Below are 26,806 nucleotides of genomic sequence, written 5' to 3'. Positions count from 1 at the left end.
GTTAACCTTTCTTCATAACTAAAATGCTCCATACCGTTTATCAATTTTTTAGCCCGCCTCTGCACTTTTTATAGTGCCATAATATCCTACTTTAGAACAGGTGCCTAAAATTGCACAGCATATTCAATGTTTGGTCTTAGGAGTGATTTATAAAGATTAAATTATATTTTCATCCAGAGAATGAATGCTCCTATTCATACATGACAATACGTTACTGGCCTTAGCAACTGCCAATTGATATTGCATATGACAATTCCCAAATCCTTGTCAGTGGTGTTGTGTTTGTGAGTACCGTGTGTTGATTGATTGTATTAATTGTATAAGGGAGAGGCTTATTCTGCAACTTTATGTATACCTAGCAGTGTGGGTGGCTTTCCTAAGGTCCAGTAGGTACCATGCTGGCCAAGTACAGGTGAAGGGCAGGAAGTGTGATAGCTGCTGCGGGCTGCTCTACTCCAGCATGTATGCCTATTCACAAGTGCTGGAAGATTTTTGGGATCACTTCCTCTAAGTGCTGCAATGTGTAAATTTAGGATTGCCCCTTACCACCTGCAATCACTGCTCCGTTTGAACTAGCAGATATCTGAGGTTCCACCTCGAATGCCATGCATGGAACACGTGCCCATAGGTTGCTGACCCCTGCTCTAGTCTACATTCACTGGATAGGGTGAATGTGGTACAATAAGCTCCATCTTCTGACATTCATGTATTTATATGCCTGCCACGTTGCAACAGTAACTCATCCCACCTTACTCATCACAACCTACACCTATTGAGACATCTAACTGCTCAACAAAATTCCTGACCTTATCTGCCCTAATCTTTTTCAAGTTCCTTTTAAACCAATTAATATAAAACTACCAACTCTTCCCTATTAACCTTACTGGCCTCCAGTGTCTGCTTCAAATGATGGCTGTATGAACAAAATTCTAAAATAAGACAGAATTGCATACCTGAGCAACGTATTGTGGTAAGGAATATGCAGACTGATTAATATGCAATTACTGCAGTTCTTTTATCAACAACATTTATTTAGTGATTGCAGTTGCTGTAATTATTAGTTGGATATGCTTGACTACATATAAAAGTGTACAACAGCAGATAAACCACCAAGGTTTTCAAAGCACACCCTCAAGTATACTAATTTATCAAGATGCTTGGAATACACTGGCTAAAAAAAAAAAAAAATACTAATAATCTGACCTGTTTAAATGTATTTTATTTAAAATGTTAGCGATGCTTAACAAAAAAAAAACATGGAAACCAGTGTATTAAAGTAACTCTGTAAGCATGGAAGCATAATTTTCCAAAGCAGGTGTAAGCAACCTTTCACACTCCAGATGTTTTGGACTACCGCTCCCATAATGCTGTTGAGTCATAATTAAAAAAATATATCTGAAAAATAATAAAAATAAATCCAAGCCTGAAAAAGCTGCAGATCTTCTGTCACAGCTTTTGTAAGCCCTCCCCTCCAACTGAAATATAGGAGGGTTGATTTCACTTTGAAATAGGTACTTTTATAAAATGTGACATTCCATAAACAGAAAGCACTTCAGCAAGTTGTACACAAAACTGTTATACTGAGTCTCTAGTATACGCAGTAGCATTTCACTTGACTACAAAGACTAGTAGACTACAAAGGTTGGCTTTACAAATTCTGGCAATGTTTAGAAAGTGGAAAACTAAATGTAAGAACACAACGCCATACTCTTTCTTCATGCAACTATTACAAATAATAAACAATTGTTCTAAAACATAACTGATAAACGGTCCTCTCCATCTTTTTAGGCATATACAAAAATGAAGAAAAACAAAAAGCAGTAATCATGTAAACATAGAAAGAACAAAAGAGCTTAAGACTGTTGCAATAATAGAGTTATTGGTTTATCAACAGTAGCCTTTCAGTAGAACTCATAACCCCTAGTTTTCTAACGAATAAGATAGCCTTTGTGCACACAAATTCTCACAGCTCAGAAACTCTGGTCACTACAACAGCTTCATTCACACTGGAGCAGAGCAAAGCAAAATCTGGCACAGAATGCACATCCGATGGAACAGTTGCCAAAACACCAGCAGCCATGGTGCCAAATGCTTTGTTTGTTTGACATTAATGTAAATGTATAGATAATTTAATACAGTATACTGTCTAGCAAAATAGAGGACCCAAAATCAGATATATTTTAAAGAAAATAAGTCATTTACACACTTTATTCAGTGTTTTCCAAATAAAAAGTGAATAGAAAGCAACTAAGCATGAGCATAACCGAAAACAAAAAGTGTACAGATTTGCATTCTGTAATTGGTAACGTAAATAGATTTGTATTAGATGGTAACTACCTATAATAGTATGCTGTTAAATGCAATTCAATGCTGGATAAATGTACACTGAATACAGCACATGCTTACACCAAATGCTGCTTCCAGGACCTGGCTGTGTAGTAACAGATTTGGAATGCAGACTTATCTGAAGTTACCATTCACAGCCGTTTCCATCTTTTCTCTGAGCATCCCCTTCACAGGAGCCACATCAGTGATGTATTCTCACAAATGCAGTCTTTAGAGGACCACGCAAGATCCCTGCACCCCTGGCCATCACCAAAGATGTCATGTTTGCGGGTCTTGGCACAATAGGAGTCTGTATTTAGAATAATTTCTGGGTGTGTGCCCTCCAAATCTATGACCACCCAGCCAGGTGCTGAAAAAAACATTGGGTGTAAGCATCCTGGTTATAACATGCACATCTGCAACGATTCATCAACTTTTGCCTACCTCACATTCACCACAAGACAGTCTCTACCTTGCCTTATGGTATCTTTCAATTGAGTTGGAATTTCACTAAAATTTCACAGTCAGGATCTTTATGAAATATTGAAAAGTGACAGTCACTTTAAAGTCTATGGGAATTTTTGTAGATTTATGATTAGTTTTTTCAACAATATTGAATCATTGGGAAAGCATTAAATCAAGAGCTTAATTCAACACAAACTGATAATAACAGTCTTCAAATGAATTCAGCTGAAAAGCTTTGACATGTTAGAGGTAGTAAAACAACAGATATCTACCAGATTGCACATCAATGACCATCTGATGTCCACCTCTCATTCCTGGCCTACTATCTTCTCCATCACCTAAAAGAGGATACAAAAAAGTAAGTAGATCAACTTAACCCCTTAAATACCAAGGCTTTTTTGAGATGCAGCGTGTTTGTAACCAAGTTTTTTTGGCACTTCTGTCATGTGTTCATTCAACGACAACTTCCACCTTTCTGCTTAACTGCACATACATATACAATATATAAAGAAAAACTCAAAATAGATTGACCAATTAGCTCTGATTGTTAAAATGTCCAATATGTCTAGGATTTCAATTAGTTATGAATACAAATACTGCAAGTTGGCAAGCTGAGATTACAACTTTAATAGTAGTCACAGAATCCAAAATCGATACAAAGTTTTATATATTTGCAGAAAGTACATTCCCCATGCCATGTAATCAATAGCATTTTGACACTTTTCATTTACCCATTTTTATCACAAATCTTGGTCAAATTAGTTGTTTTTTTCCACCACCCACACATTTTGGTATCATTCTTGAGTACAATGATACCGACTATGTGTACTTTTTCTCCCAACCCAGCCCTTAATATTGTCCCTATTTCTACCCTCTGATCTTATCCCCTAGACCCAACCCTTTGATCCTACCCCCTAGTCCCACCCACTGTGGACCCAACAGAGAGGAGACCCTCAGGCATCGAAAGATACCTGGAGTTCCTTGGTACCAGGAGAGATTTAACCGCTGCTCGTACCTATACTGCATGACGGTTTATGCTGTCAACAAGCGTTAAAGCCTTGCACGAAGGTATATGCACTGAACAAAATTATAAACGCAACACTTGTTTTTGTCCCCATTTTTCATGAGCTGAACTTTAAAGATCTCAGACTTTTTCTATGTACACAAAAGGCCTATTTCTCTCAAATGGTGTTCACAAATCTGTCTACATCTGTGTTAGTAAGCACTTCTCCTTTGCCGAGATAGTTCATCCAACCTCACAGATGTGGCATATCAAGATGCTGATTAGACAGCATGATTAGTGCACAGGTGTGCCTTAGGCTGTCCACAATAAAAGGCCACTCTAAAATGTGCAGTTTTATCACTCTGCACAATGCCACAGATTTTGCAGGTTTGAGGGAGCGTGCAGTTGGCATGTTGACTGCAGGAATATCCACCAGAGCTGTTGCCCGTGAATTGAATGTTCATTTCTCTACCAATAGCCGTTTCCAAAGGCGTTTCAGAGAATTTGGCAGTACATCCAACCGGCCTCACAACTGCAGACCCCATGTAACCACATCAGCCCAGGACCTCCACATCCAGCATCTTCACCTCCAAGATCATCTAAGACGAGTCACCCAGACAACTGCTGCAACAATCTATTTGCATAACCAAACATTTCTGCACAAACGGTCAGAAACCGTCTCAGGAAAGCTTATCTGCATACTAGTCATCCTGATCGGGATCTCAACCTGACTGCAGTTCATCGTCGTACATCAGACTTGAGTAGGCAAATGCTCACATTCGATGGCGTCTGGCACTTTGGAGAAGTGTTCTCTTCACAGATAAACCAGTTTATAAACCATGGTGGCATGGTATGGGCAGGCGTATGTTATGGGCAACGAACACAAGTGCATTTTATTGATGGCATTTTAAATGCACAGAGATACCATGACGAGACCCTGAGGATCATTGTTGTGCCACTCATCCCCTCACACCAGATACTGACTTGTTTTCGGACCCCCCTGAACCCCTCAATACATTTTAGAGTAGCCTTTTATTGTGGCTAGCCTAAGGCACACGTCTACAATAATCTTTCTGCCTAATTAGCATCTTGATATGCCACACCTGTGAGGTGGATGGATTATCTCGGCAAGTGTTCACCAACATAGATTTAGAAAGATTTGTTAACAATATTTCAGAGAAATAGGCTTTTTGTGTACATAGAATAAGTCTTACATCTTTAAGTTCAGCTCATTAAAAATAGGGGCAAAAACAAGTGTTGCGTTTATAATTTTGTTCAGTGTAGATTATGCCTCTGAAGTCTCACTGCTCAAATCTGTGCTATCTAGAAGTTGATCACTTTTGTTTGTCCATTCAGTCCTAGCCACACCTCCCCTGGCTGTGACAGACAGCCTGAATGGAAAAAAAAAAAAAAACGTTTTCACTTTCAATCAGATGCAACTTACTTTAAAAGTTTTTTATCTCCTGCTCTCTAAATTGAACTTTAATAACACGAAGTAGGCTCCTGCAGGGTCTAGCACGTTATTAGCAGTGCAGGGAATAAGACATTTTAAATTAAACATAATTTACAATAATGGAAGTGTAAACAGTTGACTCATTACAGGAAGTGTAAGTAACATGCAGGGATGTGTGATTAGGGTGCATAAACAAAGTGATTTAACTCCTAAATGGCAGAGAACAGAGCAATGAGATTGCAGAGGCATGATCTCTACACCAAAACAGCTTCATTAAAGGGACTCTCCAGTGCCAGGAAAACATTAGTACTCGGTGGTGTCCTCCTCCCTACCTCTCTTTCCTCTCCCCCCCCCCCATCCCAAGTTGCTGAAGGGGTTAAACCCCCTTCAGTGACTTACCAGAGTCCAGCACCCCCCCCAACATCAGCCGGCGTGGGAGACCGAATGCGCAATGAGCAATGCTTACCTATGGGGATTTTGGTGACGCTGGGGTCCTCACATAGTGTGGACGTCCAGCGTCGCTTAAAACACTTTTCATGTTCTAAGAACACGGACGTCCCTTTAGAGGAGGACTTAACCCTGCAAGGTAATTCTTGCAATTTATAAAAACTGCAAAAATTACACTTGCAGGGTTAAGGGTAGTGGGAGTTGGCACCCAGACCAATCCAATAGGCAGAAGTGGTCTGGGTGCCTGGAGTGTCCCTTTAGGCTAAAGCTGTTTTGTTTACTATACAGTCCCTTTTAGAAAAAGAAAATGGAATAGTGTTTTGTTTTTTGTTGTTTTTTTTTTTTTTTTTTAAGAACAAGTACATCAGCAATTATTTGTTACCTTTAGTGCATTTGGGGATTATCTGGTTCCACTGTGGTTTATATTCCTGCTGACTGATGTACTGGCTGAAGAGACCATCTGAATGGGTACATAAGAGAGAAAAAGACAAAAAAACATTGTTATCAAATGCTACCAGTATATAGATGTGCACAATATACAGTAAAATACATATTGCAAAAAAAAGGGGAGGGGGGGGGGGGGGGGGGGGAATGTATAGATCCCACAAATACAAGGATTGATTTATACTGAGCAAAAAAAATATCTGGTGAAAGACACTGCACATTATTTTTAACAAGTAAAAAAAAAAATTACATGAAAATAAATATTTTTATTACAAAACACATGTTTTTATACAACTGGCTTGCCACTCTTCGATCTCAGTGCCAGAAATACAGAGCTCCTTCTGCCCTCCCCCCCCCCCCCCCACCCTCCCTCCTCCCCCCTCGCACCCCAAGCAGTGGCAAATAAAGGGTGGGTGTAAGGTAAACTATTTACCTTACCCCACCGCCGACGTCCCATGGTTCCACCTCAGACGTCTCGCGACGAGCGGGCGCTAGTGTGCACGCGTGGCAAATGCAAAGCACGCATTAGACCTCCCAGTAGAAAAGCACAAAATAAATGCTTTCCTATGGAGAAAAAAAATCTCACGCTTGATGTCCTCATACAGAGCTTGAGGACGTCCAGCATCAGATAATGGTCCAAAGGTCCATTTGGATGTAGGAAGTTCCTCCAGTTGCTGTCTGGGGGACAGCCACTGGAGGCAGACTTCCTGCTGCATTGTAAATATTGCAGTTTCTTTGGAACTGTAATGTTTAACATTGCAGCACTAAAGGCAATAAGGACACTGTAACCAGACCACTTCAATTAGCTGAAGTAGTCTGGGTGCCTATAGAGTCCCTTTAAAGGGAAGCAGTTGTATAGATCATGCACCTGCTGTCTCGCTGTTCAATGCTCTGCCATGAAGTGAGACTTCAGGGGCATGATTTATACACACAAACTGCTTTATTAAACTAAAGTTGCTTTGATGCTTATAGTATCCGTTTAATATAACAAAATGTTAAACTTTCCCAAACAGGACTGAAATAGGATTATACTTCTGATACAAGACACAAATATGTGGCACAATTCAGATAAAACATACTATCTAAAAGTATATCTTTTTAAATCAGTTTTTTTTCCCCCCCCATCTACTTTTTACTTCAATGCTAAACAATTACAAGTAAGCTGTAGTAAAGTATCCATTTAAACACCTCAATCATCACCATAGAAAGATATTGGAAGCATTGTTCTTGAACAGATTTGTAAAATGAATATTAATCATCATAGGGATGTTCATTTTCTAAAACATGCTCATTTAATATTCCGCTTTTCTGCCAAGAACCACAATACATTATAAAGGTTTCTACATTAAATATATAGGTTATTCATTTAAGATATTTTGTTTTAATGGAAAGTGAATCAAACTCTGTAGCATTTAGAACAGGAACAATATATATTCTATTTTTCTAACACTACTACCTAAAATATCAGGGCTATATTGACAGTGTTCCCACGAATTCCTAATGGGCATTGCGCAATACTAGTTTTACATAAACATTTGAAATAATTAAATTAATCTGAAGTCAGAAGAGGTAGAACTGCTTTAGTGGCATGCCAGAGTTGCACAGACATCAGGGAGAAAGAGTTAAAGGTACACTATAAGCACTTAGACCAGAGTCATGTAAAAACTTCATAGGAAAGCATTATCCACGCGCATTAGGAGCAGAGGCAGAGCCTGAACCAGTGTCAAGAGACATCGGCGCTGGAATTAGTTAAAGGGACACTATAGTCACCAGAACAACTACAGCTTATTGAATTTGTTCTCGTGAGTAGAATCATTACCTTCAGGCCTTTTGCTGTAAACACTGTCTTTTCAGAGGAACATTGTGAAACATTGTGATTGGATGAGGCCACCACTTCTGATCAGCTTGTTTTTCTGTGGCAAACAGCATGCAGAGCTACAGCTTCAGGCTTGAATACAGTAAGATTTTGCTATATTTATGGAGGCATGAGGGCCCAGGGGGGCTAGATGGTGGTTTTAACATGATAGGGTCATGTTTGTGTTCCTGACCTTATAGTGATCCTTTAACCCCTTAAGGACCAAACTTCTGGAATAAAATGGAATCATAACATGTCACACATGTCATGTGTCCTTAAGGGGTTAAGTCACAGAAGGGATTTTTAACAGATTTTGCACCACAGAGAGCTTTAGGGCCAAGAAAACAACTTTGTTTTCCTTTAAGCAAACATGGCTTGCTTAACTATCAGACTCTAAATGTTTGGACAAATACAGTTCGTTCACTCAGTAAGGATTCTTTTTCATTTTAGAACACTTCATGATACTGGTTCCAAACTCTACAAAGAAAGCAAGAAGATTGCTTCAGGGAATCATATTGCATTAATCCTCAATCAAAATAATGTAACTATTTATAAAAAGGTAGAAATAAAATAATTCTAACTAGACTATTTTTGTACAGTTTCCATTCAAAGATGTTTTTACATTTCTTTTTTTTACTCAACTCAGTCACAAAACATTTGATGCAGCACAAATTTACAGCTCAATGAACAGACCAATGAAATATTTTTAATAAGATCGGTCCTACCATTCACTGCCTTTTCAATCAACTCCTCACTACCATCAAAGTCCCCTTTCAGTACGAGCTTGTCATGCAGCTCTGTTAACATTGGGTGCTCCAAGGCAATTTTGGTTTTCTTCTGTAAGGATTCAAATGCTTCTGTGTAGTTGTGCTGTCGGAAATGTTTTAGGCAAAGGCGAATAGCTTCCTGTTCACGGTACTACTGGAACACAAGGTTAAGAATGAGTAAAATTTGATAAACAGTAACAACCATAAAATGTCAAATGTGTTGAAACAAAAAAGTGGCAGTTTTAAAAAAAGAAATTAGGATATTTTCTAGAAGCTCAAAAAGTCCAAATCTAAAACTGTAGCACATAAGTCCAAATCTAAAACTGTAGCACAAGGCGTATAGCTAAATGGTCAATAAAAATAAGATCAAGAATAAAGACATATCCAGATAATATAAATATATATAAGTACACAGTTTTTTTTTTTAACAAACAAAAAGTTGACTGCAGTTTATACTGAAATAAAGTCCAGACTGCAACATCAACTTTTTCATTGTAAAAATAAAAACTGCACAAATAAAGGACCATTGATTGGAGAGAAAAAAAAATGAAAGTATTGTGAATACACTATCGGGGAAGATTATAGTTTAGGATGGAGTTTTTGCACCAAGGCACAGCAAGTTCTAGATCTTACAGCAAATCTGTCTATGTTTCCTGTAAGTGAAAACACAAAATATACGTGTAAGGTTTTCATAGTGGAAATTTGTCAATGCAAATTAAGTTGAATAAATGGGAATGAAAGAGTCTTCACAATATGGGGAACAATAACATACAGATCCTTCCAATCAGTATTTCACTTTTAGGAAAACTCCATAATTATGTGCAGTAATTGGAAGCTACTAAAAAGACACATTTGAAGCACACTATAGTGTCAGGAATACCAACATGTATTCTTAACACTATAGTGTTAAAATGTTTAGATGACCAGCCCTCCTCAGATTGCATTGAAAATGTGACTTTACTTACCTTTTCTTCCACTCCGGTCTTCGTACAACTGGCCCCGCCTCCCGCTAATCAATCTTTATGATTTCAGCCAATGCAATGCATTCCCAGAGGAAAGCATTGGGAAGCTACTGCACATGCATGGCAAAACACTGCGCCAATCAGTATCTCCTCATAGATATGCACTGAATCAATGCATCTCTATAAGGAATGTTCAGAGTCTGAATGCATAGTGTTGCAGCACCTCTACTGGCTGAGTGATGGCGTCTAGAAGTATTACTAGGCAGCAATATAAACACTGCCTTTAAGCTGAAAAGGCAGTATTTACATTGAAAAGCCAGCAGCGGCAGGCAAAGGCAAGTTTTACTTACCTCAACCTGACCTATGCAGGGGCTGCCATCTTCCCCCATTAGTCTGCATCAGCGCCAGGAGCAGATGTCACAGATGTCTATACGTAAAGCCAATTTCAGTGAAATTCCAATACAGTAAATGAGTATTTCATAAAGATTCTGAAGTCAATCTTGCAAAAATGTACCTGTAATCAAGTCCCGAGCAAAGTGCCTTACGTTGCCTTTTACGTTCCATCATCATAGCCTCTCAGAGAGAGTACAATCAAATGCTTCTCAAAGAAGCTTCTCATAACTAGCCCCCAGCACACTGCAAATATATATCTGCATTGCAGGGTTTCAAGCAGAAACTCTGCACATACAGACTGCTACCACAATGACTACTTCTTAAAGAAGAAGTGGTTATGGTGGCTGGAGTAACCCTTTAAAGCAAATTCAGTTTTCAGTCAGTCACAACACTATTTAGTGAATACAAATGTATGCCATCATCTGTAACAGCACATTTAAACTCTTGATTTGTGAAACAGTTCAGTGCAATAACAAGCAGAAGAACAGTTAAAAACAGTCCTACCTTGCTGTACCAATGGAGACACGGCTGTACCACATCTGGTTCATCAATACCATTGATTTCAACGTACCAAATGCTAAAGTTAAAGCTTGGTCCCCAGGACAAGAGAGGAACTAGAATAATAGAGAGAGAGAGAGAGAGAGAGAGAGAGAGAGAGAGAGTGAGTGCAAGCATTGAAACTTTAATCTGCCGTGGAAGTAAAGCAAAAAGTAAATTAAAGATTTTCTAAATGCCTAGACAAATATATGACACACAGAGGAAAAAACACTTTCTTTTACCATTTACCCAACATTTGGCTGAACAGCTCTACATTCTGCAGGACTTAAAGGGACACTAGTCACCAGAACAACTACAGCATAATGTAGTAGTTCTGGTGAGTATATCCCTGCAGGCTTTTTAATGTAAATACAGATGGTCCTCACTTTGCGACCTACCAGTTTTACAAAAGGCTCTCAATTACGACCAGCTCTCTAGCGTGGGGATTCACGGGCTTCCCCACGTTAGAGTGCTGGTATTTGTTCGGGGAATTTATCCCAAACATAGATTAGAGGGATTCCCTGCTCTGGTGCATATGTCTACGTTCAGTAAAATTTCCCCAAACATAGACCTCCACTAGTGCGCATGCGCCTCCCTTACCGACTAATTAATTTTACGACCGTGTCGCAAGAACAGAAACCGGTCAGTAAATAAGGAGAAACTGCATTGTTTACACTCCTCAGACAGCCATTAGAGATGCTTCCTGGGTCACTACTGCATTATCCTTTGGCAGACAGCTTTATTTGTTCCTTGCACAACTGTGTGGATGGATGGGACTTCATTTTGTATCCCCAACTGGGAGGATGCTATAATTTGCATCTTGTCATCTTGGTGTGAGTGTTGGACAAATTAATCAAAGGGGGCGCTGGAGTGGTTTAAACCACTGCAGATTCCATAGACAGGCTGTCACTGACAAGAGGGAAATGCTGCTGAAAAACTACAGATGTCAAAAAATTATATGAATAGTTAATAACAAAGAGAGGACAAACTTTTTTATGCTACAATAACCATTAAATAAAGTTAACAAAGTTCATTACTTGAAACCAATAAACTTGTTTTCATCAACACAAGCGATCTTTGATTTTAGTTAGGAATGAATTGTATTATTCTGTGATTTCTCTGTATGCATTACTACAGAAGGGCACTGCGTGAACAAATACATATTTAATAAGACAAGAAAGTTACAGATCTAAAACATAAACGCACACCAAAGAGACTAACTACCGGCATTTAGTTAGCTGGAGTCTGCAAGTATTCCTCCGTCTAAATTTACATATGAAGAAAAAATGCTTTCCTGGACTATTAATATCATTTAGATCTACGGTATATATTATTATTATTATTAATTTAGCGCCAGCAAATTCCGTAGCGCTGTACAATGGGTATATACACACACAATTGTAATTTTATCACACTAATACTCCTGCGTGGTGGGTAACCACTTGTGCATAAACAATAACAACACCAAGTGAGTGGAAGACTGTACCTATTTAGTACAACAAGCTAGCGCTAATAAAATTCAGCTTTTAATAGATAAAATGTATATACATCAACACAAATTTATTTTAAAATAATTGGAAATATATAACAAAAAAATCACAACAAAATTGACTATCAACTAAATAGTGGCCAGAATGCTATCAGGGGGAAAACTAAACCTATGGGGAATAGTCACATCTCACACCCAAGATTAGTTGTGGGATACACGGTTACTCATACCTCATTGCCAACAAGATTCCCTTTACCAACACAGCAACAATATTAGCTCTCACTACTTCTGCATCATGGTACGTATTCTATAGATTTAAATCTGCATTTAGTGAAGATTCACCTTCAAGTGTTAATATTTCAATATATTTAAGCTTGGTGTTATGATTTCTAGTGAACTGTTGCTGGCATTTGACCCATTAGCTGAGTGAGCTCATTGTCTGAGCAATGATCTATATTTGATTATCCAACAAGGCTTTTTTTATTTATTTTTTAACCTATTTTACTATTGGCCTGTATGGATTTAAAATTCTATAGTGCCAGGAAAACAAAGCCGCCTTAAGTCACTTACCTGAATCCAGCGCCGATGTCCCTCTGCGCTGGGCAGGCTCCACCCATGCTCCTCCCCCGCATAGGTCAGCTGACAAGGGAGACCTAATGCGCATGTCCGGCAATGGCCGCGCATTAGGATTTCCCCATAAGAAAGCATTATTCAGTGCTTTCATATGGGGAAAATCTGACATCTGACACTTTAGTTAGATAACGGACTAAAGGTCTCTTTCAATTCCGGAAGTCTCTTTAGTGGCTGTCTGGTATACAACAACTAGGTGAGGCGTTAATCCTCAGAAGCAATTATTGCAGTTTATCAGAAACTGCAATAATTACCACTGTAGGTTTAACCCCTTAAGGACACAACTTCTGGAATAAAAGGGAATCATGATGGAATATTTTTGTCATGTGTCCTTAAGGGGTTAAAGAAAGTGGGACATTGCACCTAGACCACTTCAATGATCTGAAATGGTCTGGGTGCCTACAGTGTCCCTTTAAGACATTTCAAATCTAGGGGATATCCAACTTCCACAAGATTAGAGTAGATAGTACTTAAGATATGACTATTCTCTATAGGTTTAGCAAACTCCCTATCATAACCTATTAATATCTATTTAATAGAAAGTCAATTTTTCATCGTATATATATTTTTCATTTTTAATGTTTTTTGGGGTTTGTTGATTTATAAACATTTTATAATCTATTAAAAGTTAAGTTTTATTAGCATTAGTTTATTGTACTAAATGAGAACAGTCTTCCTTCCACTCACACCCTTGTACCAACTCCGATTAGCAATACTCAAGTTTTTCTTTTAAACAATTTTTAACAATTTTTCTGTTTCGTAGTTGCTTATCCTATTTAAATTGATCTGCAAGACTTTTCAATAGATAAAATAAATATTGCATAGATGACAAATTCAGGCAAATGGGAAGAGTAGAAGACAAGATGGTGGTTAGTACTTGTTTAGAGAATATGAGATTTGAGGTTGTAGAGTGCTCTGTAAGAGGAGAAAATCAATGTAAGAAAAAATAAAAATAAATAAAAAAAACTTAAGGAAGGCAAAATTAAAATGAGCCTGGCAGCAGCATTCAAAAATTATTGTTAACGTGTAACATGGACACTAAGGATAGATGGGTTACTGTGGTTAAAAGAGGTTTTAGCTGTATTTTGTATTAGAATATGCCAAGTGCAAACTGTATATTTTAAAGTCACACTATAGTCACCAGAACATCAGCTTAATGTAGTGGTTTTGGTGTCTAAAGCATGTCCCTGGTAGACTTTTCAGAAAAAAAGGTAGTGTTTACATGTAAAGAAGTGCCTAGTAACACCTCTAGTGGCAGTCTTTCATAAAGCCACTCAAGGTGCTGTCTCTGTCAGTGCTGCACAGTCGTTCACCATCTCCATGCTCTGCAAACAGGCAAAGAATGCTCCCCATAGAGATGAATTGATTCATTGCATCTTTATGAGGATATGCTCATTGGCGTGGCACAGCATTTTGCTGCTCATGAGCAATAAGTTCCAACTGCTTTCCTATGGGAAAGCAAAGAATTGGTAGAGATCATCAAAATTGATGAAGTCAGTCATGGAGGCTGAACCAGCTGTGATGAAACCAGTGCAGCATGGGGAAAAAGGTCAGTAAAAGCACCTTTTCAGCGAGATCGGAGTGTGGCCGGTCAGCTAAACAACAGGCACTACAGCATCAGGAATACATGTTCGTGTTCCTGACACTATAGTGTTCCTTGAACACAAAAGTGGCATAATCTGTAGATTGCATGGATTTGAGTAGAAAGAGGACATAACCAATAATGATTTCTAGAAAACACTATGGCAGGGTGCATGGAAGAACAAGTTACCGGATGGAGGTGAGACAATGGAGAATAAGTGAAGAACTTGTAATAAGCTAACCAAAAACCAAACAAGAGTCCTGCGCATCCAGTATAGGTGTGCAAACCCAGGTGCTACCCCCATTTATTTGAGTACAAAGATAAAGCAGCAAACATTAAAGCACCTGGGTGTGTACACCTATACTGGATGGGCAGGACTCTTGTTTGTTTTCTGGTTGTATATACACTGTTGGATTTTCTTTGTAGGCCTTTTTTGCCTCTACCTCAACCTATATATTGTAATAAGCTAAAATAGTGCACTAAATGTACTAAATATGACCTTGGGGTTGTTAAAGACAGTGGTCATGAGGTACGTTTCTTTCCAGTGAATGGACTGGAGTGCCAGGATGTCTCACAAATTTGTAATGCAGGAAGTCAGAAGTAGTTAGGTATGTGTAACAGTCTGTGAAGAATTGCCTGGGCTATTGGACAGAAGGTCATATATAGAACTGTGGAGGTGAATGTAAATCAGTGAAGTACTCACAAATAAAACTAGTCAGACAGGAAGACAGAACTGGCATTTGACAAATGCTTATTTGAGAGCCAAAACATTGTGATGCACGGTTTCTGACTAAAGTCTTCCTCTTTGAGGAAGCCTCTGGGAGTGCCTGGACTTTTTTGCAATTTTTCAGTGTGTCCTTGGGGTTTGCCTTCCCCTCTTGGAGCACCCAGATAGTATTACTCTCTTTTAGTGTGTGCATTCCCCATTACTTGTTCAAGAACTGGCATGTGAAACAAAAACATCTTACCTCAAATCTAATTGCTGGACAAATTTCAAAATGAAGTATCTAGCAAAGTACACAAAAGTGATATTGAAGTCTAACATTTTACACTACAGTTGTGGACTACATTTTAAAATAGAGACAGGCAGCAAAAAGGTAAACATACCTATTTTAATAAATCGACATGGAAACATCTGCTCGTCAATTTTATGCTTCAAGGTGAATGTTTCTTTGTTGTAATCATTCTTTAAACCACTGTAAAGACACAGAAAATAATATTCTTCATCTACACAACGAAAACTGCACCTTTTATCTAAAGACAAGAACAACAGAAACATCCCAGTGTTTTCCTCATTATCTCAAGTTCACAATGCATTGATTAAGAGTTTACACAAAATGAAATGTAGAACATATTCTAATGGCTTTTTTAAAGAGATGATTGCTTAAAGGAACAGTTTACGCACCAAAATCACTTTCTTAATGAAGTAATTTTGGGGCACAGATGCTGCCTTTGAGGACTTGCAAATGGAAAAATTTTATTTCTGAGAAATGGCAAAGTTTGCATTTTACACTTTCCACTCCAATTTGTGGCTGTCAATTATTGACTTAAATAGATTCAATTAATGAATATATGTTATATCCAGCATCAACATGCAAAGTATGCTGACACCAGATGCTGTGTACATATAATAATGGAAAATTAATCTGATTCATGCAGTTTAAAGGGACACTATAGTCACCAGAACAACTACAGCTTATTGAATTTCTTCTGGTGAGTAGAATCATTACCTTCAGGCTTTTTGCTGTAAACACTGTCTTTTCAGAGATAATGCAGTGTTTACATTACAGCCTAGTGATAACTTCACTGGCCACTCCTCAGATGGCTGTTAGAGATCCTTCCTGGGTAATGGCTGCCTAAAATGCATCCAAACATTCAGTGTCTCCTCCCTCTGCATGTAGACACTGAACTTTCCTCAAAGAGATTCATTGATTCAATTAATCTCTATGAGGAGATGCTGATTGGACAGGGCTGTGCTTGAATTGGGCTGGCTCTGCCTCTGATCTCCCTCCTTGTCAGTCTCAGCCAATCCTATGGGGAAACATTGTGATTGGATCAGGCCACCACGTATGATGATGTCATCAGACAGCTTGTTTTTCTGAGGCAAACAGCATGCAGATCTACAGCTTCAGGCTTGAATACAGTAAGATTTTGCTATATTTATGGAGGCATGAGGGGCCCAGATGGTGGTTTTAACACTATAGGGTCAGGAATATAGGATTGTGTTTCTGACCCTATAGTGATCCTTTAACTTGGCCTTACCATGCAGCTACATAATGTATCTAAGCAATCTTCATATGAAAATCATAGGCTTTCAATAACATGCACATGTTTAGGAATTAGACACAAAATCTTGTGTCTTGAGCAAAAAACTAGTCAAACTGAAAGTGTAGAAAAAAAAGTGTTTCCAGTTTGGCTATTTTGGCCTAACGTGTGAAATTCAGTTTGACAATTTTCTCTTTCGATAATTAACCCGTAAATTTATATTTACAGACACTGCAGTAGAGAAAATCCAATTACTATAACTTAACAATATTATATTTAAACATATATTTAAGAAATATTGTGGAAACCTCCAGCCTAGTTACCTAGATAAAAGTTCTGTCATGTTTTCTTCATTCATTCCACCAAACACTTTGAACTTCTTCAAGTTGCAGACATGCGTCTTCTCATATTTTCCAAATGTAATGCTTTGAACGATGGCTTGCCTTTCCAACTTTAAAATTAGGTACTGTGAGAGAAGACCAAGCAAATCAATGTATTACATATTACTTGACCAAAAGCAGCACTTGACCAAGACACAACTTTGTTCTAGGTATGTAGGGTTTAGTAAATCTAGTAGGTAATCACTAATCATGTCTGCAGTTAAAAAAAAAATCCACTTACCTGAGGGGGATAATTGCTTTCTGAAGACCATCTCGAAGATTGATCATTGGGTTTATCCACTAAAATGTTCCTTAAAACAGAGAGGAAAAAAAAAACTAAAATTACCATACAGGCCAAATTTACCAGCAGAGAAAAAATGGAAATGGGCAAATTAAGCTTGCTAATTTTTTGCATTACTTTGTGAAGAATTAAAGGACCCCTAAAGTCCCCCAGGCCAATTCATCTCAGTGAAGTGACCTGGGCTCAGTAGCCCTTTAGTTTTAACCTTGCAACTTAAAACTGCTTTATTGTTTTTTTAACACATAGGGAGACCTATTTAACTAGAGGCAGGGACACTAAAGCATTTGGTATACAGGTTTGGACTCCATTACCAGTGGATTTAATATTTAAATGTTTTAAAATTGTGCTACTATTTCTAGCAAGATCTTTGCATTTTAGACAAAACTTAAAGGGACACTATAGTTCCAGTGAGACACCGAGGCCACCTATCCATCCTGCATGCAAGATTGGCAAAAATGAATCCAACAAATCTGTGTTGATGTACAACGATGATACTATATGATATTTCAATATTCTTTGGTCATTTTTGTTGCTTGGTTATCCAACAGCAAGCTTAATTTGTATAAAAAGATTATAAAAAAGGAAAAAGTTAAATTGTGTTGCTGTGGAAAAATGAAATGAAGTACAAACTCACAAAAATAAAGCATGCAGCAGCACAAAGTTTATTGATTTCTAAGAGTGTCACCATTAAAACCCTCACACAGTAAATTTGCCTTAAACAAAAATAAATAAATAAATAAATAAAAGTGTTTTCATAAAACACTTTTAGATTAACCCTTCCTGTGGTGATCCATCACACACACAAAAAAAAAAAATATTTAAAAAAAGCACAAAACTTAAATGTGTTACAGCACCGAAGTTCTCCCTGCAGCCCGATCCTCCGAGGCTGAAATCAACAACCCTCATTTAAGAGACAGAAAGGAGAGTATAGGCGGCATTTCCAGGCAAGCAAATGATGCCAAAATAATGTGACATCATTACACTCTGTATGAACGTTTCGTAGTGAAACACTCAACATACAGACTCCAGACACCACGACAACTTTAAATTACTGAAGTGGTCATGGTGCCTGAAGAAACCCTTTAAGAAATGTGTTAAATCATTTAGGATGGAATGTGATAACTTAATATTTCAAATAATCACTGGTGCCTGAAAACCAACAAGTAATTGTTACAAAAAAGGTCTTTAGTGGAAACTGTTCTCATTTAAAAAAACAAGTACCTTGTGGTCACAATGCAGTCTATTTGGAAATCTTGGCTGAATTAAAGGGACACTATAGTCACCCAGACCACTTCAGCTCAATGAAATGGTCTGGGTGCCAGGTCCCCCAGGTTTTAACCCTTCCGATGTAAACATAGCAATTTCAGAGAAACGGCTATGTTTACATAGCAGGGTTAATCCAACCTCTAGTGGCTGTCTTCCTGACAGCTGCTAGAAGCGTTTCTGCGACGCTGGATGCGAAATATGCATCCAGCGTGCAGAACGTCCATAGGAAAACATTGAGAAATGCTATCCTATGGACTGTTTGAATGCGCGCGCGGCTCTTGCTGCGCATGCGCATTGTGCTCCACTCGGGAGCTGACGTCAGCGAGAGAAGAGAGGTCACCAGCGCCGAGGGAGCTCTTGTTAATCCCTGGTGGTCCAGTGGCATTGGCTTAGCTGTGGGAGGGGGGGGCAGCAAGCGTTTACTCTCCTCCCAGCAGCTCCTCCAGCCTGCGACGCTGGATGCGAAATATGCATCCAGCGTGCAGAACGTCCATAGGAAAACATTGAGAAATGCTATCCTATGAACTGAGGACTGGGACACCCAGCCTGCTTTTTATTACAAAAAGGTACACACAGGACACTCCCAGGGGGAGGATGAAATTAACCAATCACATACATGGTACCACCCCCACGTCTCCTCCCCTCAGATAAACATATAACCTAATTATAGCATACAGTAAAAATACAGTTTTTACACATACACTGTAACTTTAAAACTATACATTCAATCTCCATAAAAATATCATATTCAGACTCCGCATACATCAAACATAAACACTTCCAAAAATCAGCCAAATCCCTCCAGTGGATCAAAAGTTAGCTGGAGGTCCCTTTATGACCGACCGCAAGCACAATTTCCTGCCCAAAACAGTTCCATAGATTTGGGCTGTGCGGCCGGTCAATTTCATGCCGAAAAACGACTAAGTCCCATTTCGAACGGGACTTAGTCTCTGGAGCTGAAAAACGACGTGTAGAAGAAGGTAAGGGTCAGCGGTGTTCGGTAAAATGTATAGCCGATTTCAGTTCCATGAATTTGGCTGCACATACCGCTGACCTCGTTCGAATGAACAAAGATGGCCGCCGCCACGTGTTCGTTTGTCGAATGGCGGCCACTTCGAATACTTCGGCTGCATCCGAAGTGCCCATTTAAAGCTGCAGCACTGTTCCAAATTATTTAAAGGGACAGTCTTATAAAATCTAGGGATCGACCGATTATCGGTTTTACCGATATAATCGGCCGATATTCGGTATTTTCGGCAATATCGTTATCGGCCAATAGGGATACCGATATTGCCGATAATACCTCCCAGGACCGCCAGGCTCATTACAAGCCCGGCGGTCTTGGTGGGGGCGGGCAGCAAGCGTTTACTCACCTCCCAGCAGCTCCTCCAGCCCCCCAGTGTAAATCTCGCGAGACCCGCGGCCAGCTCTGACGGCCGCTGGTCTCGCGAGATTTACACTGGGGAGCTGGAGGAGCTGCTGGGAGGAGAGTAAACGCTTGCTGCCCCCCCTCCCACAGCTAAGCCAATGCCACTGGACCACCAGGGATTAACATATCCCCCCTCCCTGGCAAGGCAACAAGCAGGGAGGGGGACAACAAAAAACTAATAATAATAATTAAATATATTTATATATATATATATATATATATATATAAAAATCTAAAATAAAAAAAATTTAATAAAAAATGCCCCCTCACAAATACACTCTTATTATACACATGCACTACACAAACACACTGTGTATATAATTCAGTGTGTTTGTATAGTGTGTGTGTATAATGCACACTACACAAACACACTGCATTAGATACACACACACACACTATACAAACACACACACACACACACTATACAAACACACACACACACACACACACACACACTATACAAACACACACACACACACACACACACACTATACAAACACACACACACACTATACACACACACACACACACTATACAAACACACACACACACTATACAAACACACACTATACAAACACACACACACACACTATACAAACACACACACACACACACTATACAAACACACACACACACACACTATACAAACACACACACACACACACTATACAAACACACACACACACACACACACACACACTATACAAACACACACACACACTATACAAACACACACACACACACTATACAAACACACACACACACTATACAAACACACACACTATACAAACACACACACTATACAAACACACACACTATACAAACACACACACTATACAAACACACACACTATACAAACACACACACACACACACTATACAAACACACACACACACACACACTATACAAACACACACACACACACACACTATACAAACACACACACACACACTATACAAACACACACACACACACTATACAAACACACACACACACACACACACTATACAAACACACACACACACACACACTATACAAACACACACACACACACACACTATACAAACACACACACACACACTATACAAACACACACACACACACACTATACAAACACACACACACACACACACACACACACTATACAAACACACACACTATACAAACACACACACACACTATACAAACACACACACACTATACAAACACACACACACACACACACTATACAAACACACACACACACACACACTATACAAACACACACACACACACACACTATACAAACACACACACACACACTATACAAACACACACACACACACTATACAAACACACACACACTATACAAACACACACACACACACTATACAAACACACACACACACACACTATACAAACACACACACACACTATACAAACACACACACACACTATACAAACACACACACACACTATACAAACACACACACACACACTATACAAACACACACACACACTATACAAACACACACACACTATACAAACACACACACTATACAAACACACACACTATACAAACACACACACACACACACTATACAAACACACACTACAAACACACTGCATTATATACACACATTATACAAACACACTGCATTATACACACACACACTATACAAACACTGCATTATATACACAGTGTCTTTGTGTAGTGTGTTTATATAATTCAGTGTGTTTGTGTAGTGTGTTTATATAATTCAGTGTGTTTGTGTAGTGTGTTTATATAATTCAGTGTGTTTATATAATGCACACTACACACACTCTGCATTATATACATACACTATACAAACACACACACTGCATTATATAAACACACTACATTCACTATACACACACTACACAAATACACACACTCTGCATTCCTTATATACACACACTACACAAACACGCACACTTTGCATTTAGTATATACAGCATTCACTTTACACACACACTGCATTCACTTTACGCACACTACCTACACACTACACAAACACTCTGTTTTCATTATATACACACTAGACAAATACACAATACACACTGCATCCACTACACACACTAGACAAATACACACTGCATCCACTACACACACACACACACATCCACTACACACACACACACACATCCACTACACACACACACACACATCCACTACACACACACTACATCCACTACACACACACTACATCCACTACACACACACTACATCCACTACACACACACTACACAAACATACACAGCTCCCCTGTCATCCACTACACGTGGCATGTATATTTTGTGCATTTACCTTTAGAAATAGTTTTTATTTTACAAAATGGTAAATGTACAGAATATCGGCAAATTATATCGGCTATCGGCCTAAAAGTTCACAGAATATCGGTATCGGCTCTAAAAAATCAATATCGGTCGATCCCTAATAAAATCCAATCTGCTAAAAGAGTCTTTAACAGGTAATACCTTCCAGGGGCCATAGTCTTAAAGGGTATTGTTACCCAAAGTCTCAATATGGCCCCAGACAGTTCTTAAAGGGCCAGCAGCAGCCCAATATAGGTTAATAAGTTTTCAGGGGCACAATCTTCCAGGGGCCATAATCATGAGGAAGGAGGCTGGCAAATAGGCTTCTCCACAATCCAGGGAAGCAGGGCAATTTTCCATTTAAAGGGCCAGTTACAAATAGCGATTTGTAACAGACAGGAATACAAACATTAGGGTTAATCCAGCCTCTAGTGGCTGTCTCATTTGCAGCCGCTAGAGGCGCTTATGACCGTGATTTTCACAGTGAGAAGACACCAGCGTCCATAGGAAAGCATTAAGAAATGCTTTCCTATGGACTGACTGAATGCGCGCGGATGACGTCGGAAGAGGGAGGAGAGTAAGGTAAGGAGAGTAAGGTAAGAATTTAACCTGTTCCTCGCCCTTCAGCCTGGCGGGAGGGGGACGCAGAGTGTAGGGGGGACCCAAAGACCCTATAGAGCCAGGAAAGTGAGTTTGTTTTCCTGGCATGATAGTGGTCCTTTAAAACCACCATCTAGGCCCCTGCATATAGTAAAATCCTACATGTATTTAAGTCTGCTGTTGGCTCTGCCCCTTATCTGATTCGCTAAAGCCAATCACAATGCTTTCCCATAGGATTGGCTGAGACTGTCAAGGAGGAAGATCAGGCACAAGTCAAACACAGCCCTGGCCAATCAGCATCTCCTCATAGAGATGCATTGAATCCATGGAACTTTGTGAGAAAAGTTCAGTGTCTCCATGCAGAGTGTGGAGACGCTGTGCAGCTCTGCCCCAGGAAGCACCACTAGTAGCCATATGAGGATCCAGTGAGGGTATCCCTAGGCTGTAATCTAAACACTGCATTTTCTCTTTTTGTATTTACAGCAAAAAACCTGAAGGTAATGATTCTACTCACTAGAACAAATTCAATAAGCTGTAGTTCTGGTGAGTAAAGTGTCCCTTTAAGTTTGTTAGTTTGTATTAACAGGAACAGGTAGAAAATTAGCTTCTATTAAATCTTTTAGCTCTGTAGTTATAGTGCTACCCAAATAGTTTAACCTGGCGCGGTTTTCGGGGAGCCCAGTATCTTGTACAAGTTTAATTGTCCTTTTGCTCATTTTTTGCTAATAATGTGGATTTCTCTAAATTTATTGTGTATCCTGAGACTTTGGAGCAGTTTATATCCTTCAATAGTTCTGGGACCGAGATGTTTGATTCTTCTAATGTTAGTAAGATGCCATCTGCGTAAATATTTAATTTTGTTTGTCCTAACAGATTCGTGAATCCTTTGATTTTTTTTTTTTGTTTTGTCTTATTAAAATCGCTAAGGGTTCTAACACCATTATGTACAATAGAGGGGAGAGAGGACACCCTTGTCTGGCCCAGTTTTTTATATTAAAATTGAAAACCGTGTTTACTGCATAAAAGCCTGAAGGGAATGATTATACTCACCAGAATACAATGAGCTGTAGTTCTGGTGACTATAGTGTCCCTTTAAATTTATCTTTAGTCCAGCCTTGAGGTGGTCTCCAGTCAGCAGACTAATATGCTCATGTACATACTATTACTCAAAGTGGGCAACCAGTGATAGAAAGATCAGGCTCATGAGGACCAACTGCCTTTTATGACAAAAAAAACTCTGCACTTGTATTTCAATAACCTGCGACACAATCAGAAACAGTTAAGTGAAAAAACTGTAAAACGGATTACTTTAAAAAAGGTTTGAGGTTTTTTGTTTGTTTGTTTTTTTTATCCAAAGGACTTTGAGACTACACATGCTAGGTATTTTAATGTCTACATAGTTAGGTCCAAAGATCTTTTAAAAAGTGTACTCTGCCAAAAATCTACTTCATGTTTGGCAAAGGGATCTGCACACAATCCAGTGTCTAGCTTATATAATGAAATTAGGGAATACAACATAAATAGCATTTGCAAACAAATTCTTATGTACTTCATCGAATACCCTGCAATTATAGTCCTTGCACGGCTTAAAAGGGTAGTGCTATGGTAATCCAGGAGTGTGAATTGCACACTAAATTCATGTGTGCCATGTGCGAGCCAAATATATTTAATAGTCAAATATTCTGTAGATTAAGAAAAGTCCCCACGCTTTACCCTATAAAAGGCTTCCCCCGTCAAACTCACCTCAGTAGTAGCAAGAATACACCCCTAAGCCACACAATGTAAGCAAAATTTTTATTTAGAGGGGGGGAGATTTGTACGGCCACCATATTAAGAAAAAAATAAAATTTACGGTAAGTAAAAATTTGTTTTTTTTCTGACATATGGTGGCAGTACGTATGGGATATAGGAAGATTCCCAATCGGGTGGGCTTTATGCCTAAACAGCGTGAAGTACCTATGCTACAACGCAATTTTAGAGGCAGAGAGTACATTTAGCCTGAAAATGCCTGACGTTTTTTACGGTGCTAAAACTGACCAATAAGCAGCCATGCAGATTTCTTTGGGTGAAGCAAGAGCTTTTCTCTGCCCACTTAGTGGCCCATTGCCTTTGTGGAATGTGCTGTGAAAGACGCTGGCGAATCAAAACTACTGAAGCGTAGGCCATTATGATTGATGAAATAACGAGAAATAGATTAAGAGAGGCTTCATTCCCCTTAAAACTTCGCTAGAAGTTGACAACAGGTGATCTGATCTTCTGAATTCGGATGATATTGATGGGTGCATCTGAAATGCCCTTTGAATATGCCATCTAGTTCCAGCGGGGAGGTGGCATAATTATAAAAGGCTGAGTCGATTAACGTCTCTAAAAGATAACTCTGGAAGAATTGAAGTGTTCAGATGAAACAACTATCCCCCTGACGGGATGTAAGAAATTCCACTGAAGATGATATCTTGAAGCTCACTTGCTCTCTTGGTAGAGGAATGGCCACTAAGAATGCTGGTTAAGCTTTACCATATTAAAAGGAACCACCTCCAAAGTAAAAGGGGACCTGAAAGACTGAAGAAAGATCCCAGGAGGAAACAGAACTTCCTGGGTGGCCTAGGAAACCTATTGCTTTAAAGTAACTTCTAACCAAATATGAAGACCAATCCCTTCTCAAAAAGAACTTCGGGAATACAATTTGGTCTTAACGTGGAAACCCCAAAACTGTGGAAATCTCCTGCAGGAAGTGCAAGTTTGTACCACCCGGACAAATTAACTAGATGTTCCTTACAAAAATGTAGCAACTCTACCCAAATCTTCATGTAAAATTTAGTGGCAGTACGACTAGAAGATTATATATATTAGTGGACTCTGCTTGGTGGGTCCTTCATCTCCTGAGTCTTCATGAGTCAGTTGCCTTACGTCAATAAGAACCTATTCAACACACTTCCAGCTTGAATGGATTCCAGCACTTCCAGGATATCCAGTCTTCCAAAAGTGTTAGAGATAGGAAGATCTCCAAACTTGAAAGTCATCTCCACCAAGGCCAAAAACAGGCTCGTGTTTGGCCAGTACGGAAAGATTGGTAGAACCACTGCTCTGTCTGTTCACCTCTTTGAAAAAGTCTTGGGAACAGTCTATAGGAGAAAAATATGTAAACCCGGAGAAATACCCTTAAATTGATAGACCAACTATTCAACGTGAACGGTCCTGTACGGAGAGGCAAACCTGAGAATCTTCATCTTCTCCCTCTTTGCCATGATGTCTATCTGGGCACTCCAAATCTCTCTGTAGACTGAACATCTATAGACCATTACTTTTGATCCCAATTTATTTTGCTGAGGTTGTAGGTGATGACATTGTCGACACCTCATGAATGGAAAGGAGAGAGGACCTCCCAGAGATCCTGAGCTCAGTACACCGTTTTAGTACATAGCTGAAACAGACCTTGCCTCTAGTACCACCCTGTATGTTGATGTGAGGGAAACAGTGTCGTGGTCTGACCGCATTGTAATAGGTCCCTCAATCAACCAAGATCTGAATCGGTGAGGGGAGTGAAGAACCGCCTTAAGAGCTCTGAAATGAGTGAACTAATTTTCTTAGGAGCAAGAACGCTGGAAAGATTAGAGAATTTAGACAAGTGACCCAGCCCGTGTTAGATGCATTCGGTGGTGAAAATTACTACATCTACAGGCTGAAAGGACAGACTTGTTGGAAAAAAAAAAACTTGACGTTGTTCACCAGTTTAGCCGATCTTCCGCTTTTTTCAAAGAGAGTCTAGGAGACAGAAATCCAAGATTTCCACACTTTGACCCAGAAGAATTTTCCACTGTAGCAGCCAGATCCAGATTTTGCCCAGTTGACTGCAGGAATTGAATAGTTCAGACATCCCAGCAATCTCATTTCCTGTTC

General features: G+C 39.2%; 1 protein-coding gene across 1 annotated transcript in view; it reads right to left on the bottom strand.

Annotated features, from left to right (window-relative positions):
- MKLN1 (muskelin 1) overlaps positions 1 to 26,806 on the bottom strand; it is a 72,374-nt gene that overhangs the window by 31,827 nt on the left and 13,741 nt on the right. Inside the window, exons 2-8 of the mRNA XM_063448296.1 lie at positions 17,239 to 17,308; positions 16,941 to 17,083; positions 15,460 to 15,548; positions 10,619 to 10,728; positions 8,718 to 8,910; positions 6,076 to 6,153; positions 3,063 to 3,128 (exon numbers count right to left, since the gene is read on the bottom strand). Coding sequence (XP_063304366.1) covers positions 3,063 to 3,128; positions 6,076 to 6,153; positions 8,718 to 8,910; positions 10,619 to 10,728; positions 15,460 to 15,548; positions 16,941 to 17,083; positions 17,239 to 17,308 — 749 coding nt within the window. The remainder of the gene's footprint in view (positions 1 to 3,062; positions 3,129 to 6,075; positions 6,154 to 8,717; positions 8,911 to 10,618; positions 10,729 to 15,459; positions 15,549 to 16,940; positions 17,084 to 17,238; positions 17,309 to 26,806) is intronic.

This window comes from Pelobates fuscus, chromosome 3 (assembly GCF_036172605.1).
Source record: "Pelobates fuscus isolate aPelFus1 chromosome 3, aPelFus1.pri, whole genome shotgun sequence".
NCBI classification, from domain to species: domain Eukaryota; kingdom Metazoa; phylum Chordata; class Amphibia; order Anura; family Pelobatidae; genus Pelobates; species Pelobates fuscus.
This window is presented reverse-complemented; position numbering and strand designations above follow the sequence as displayed.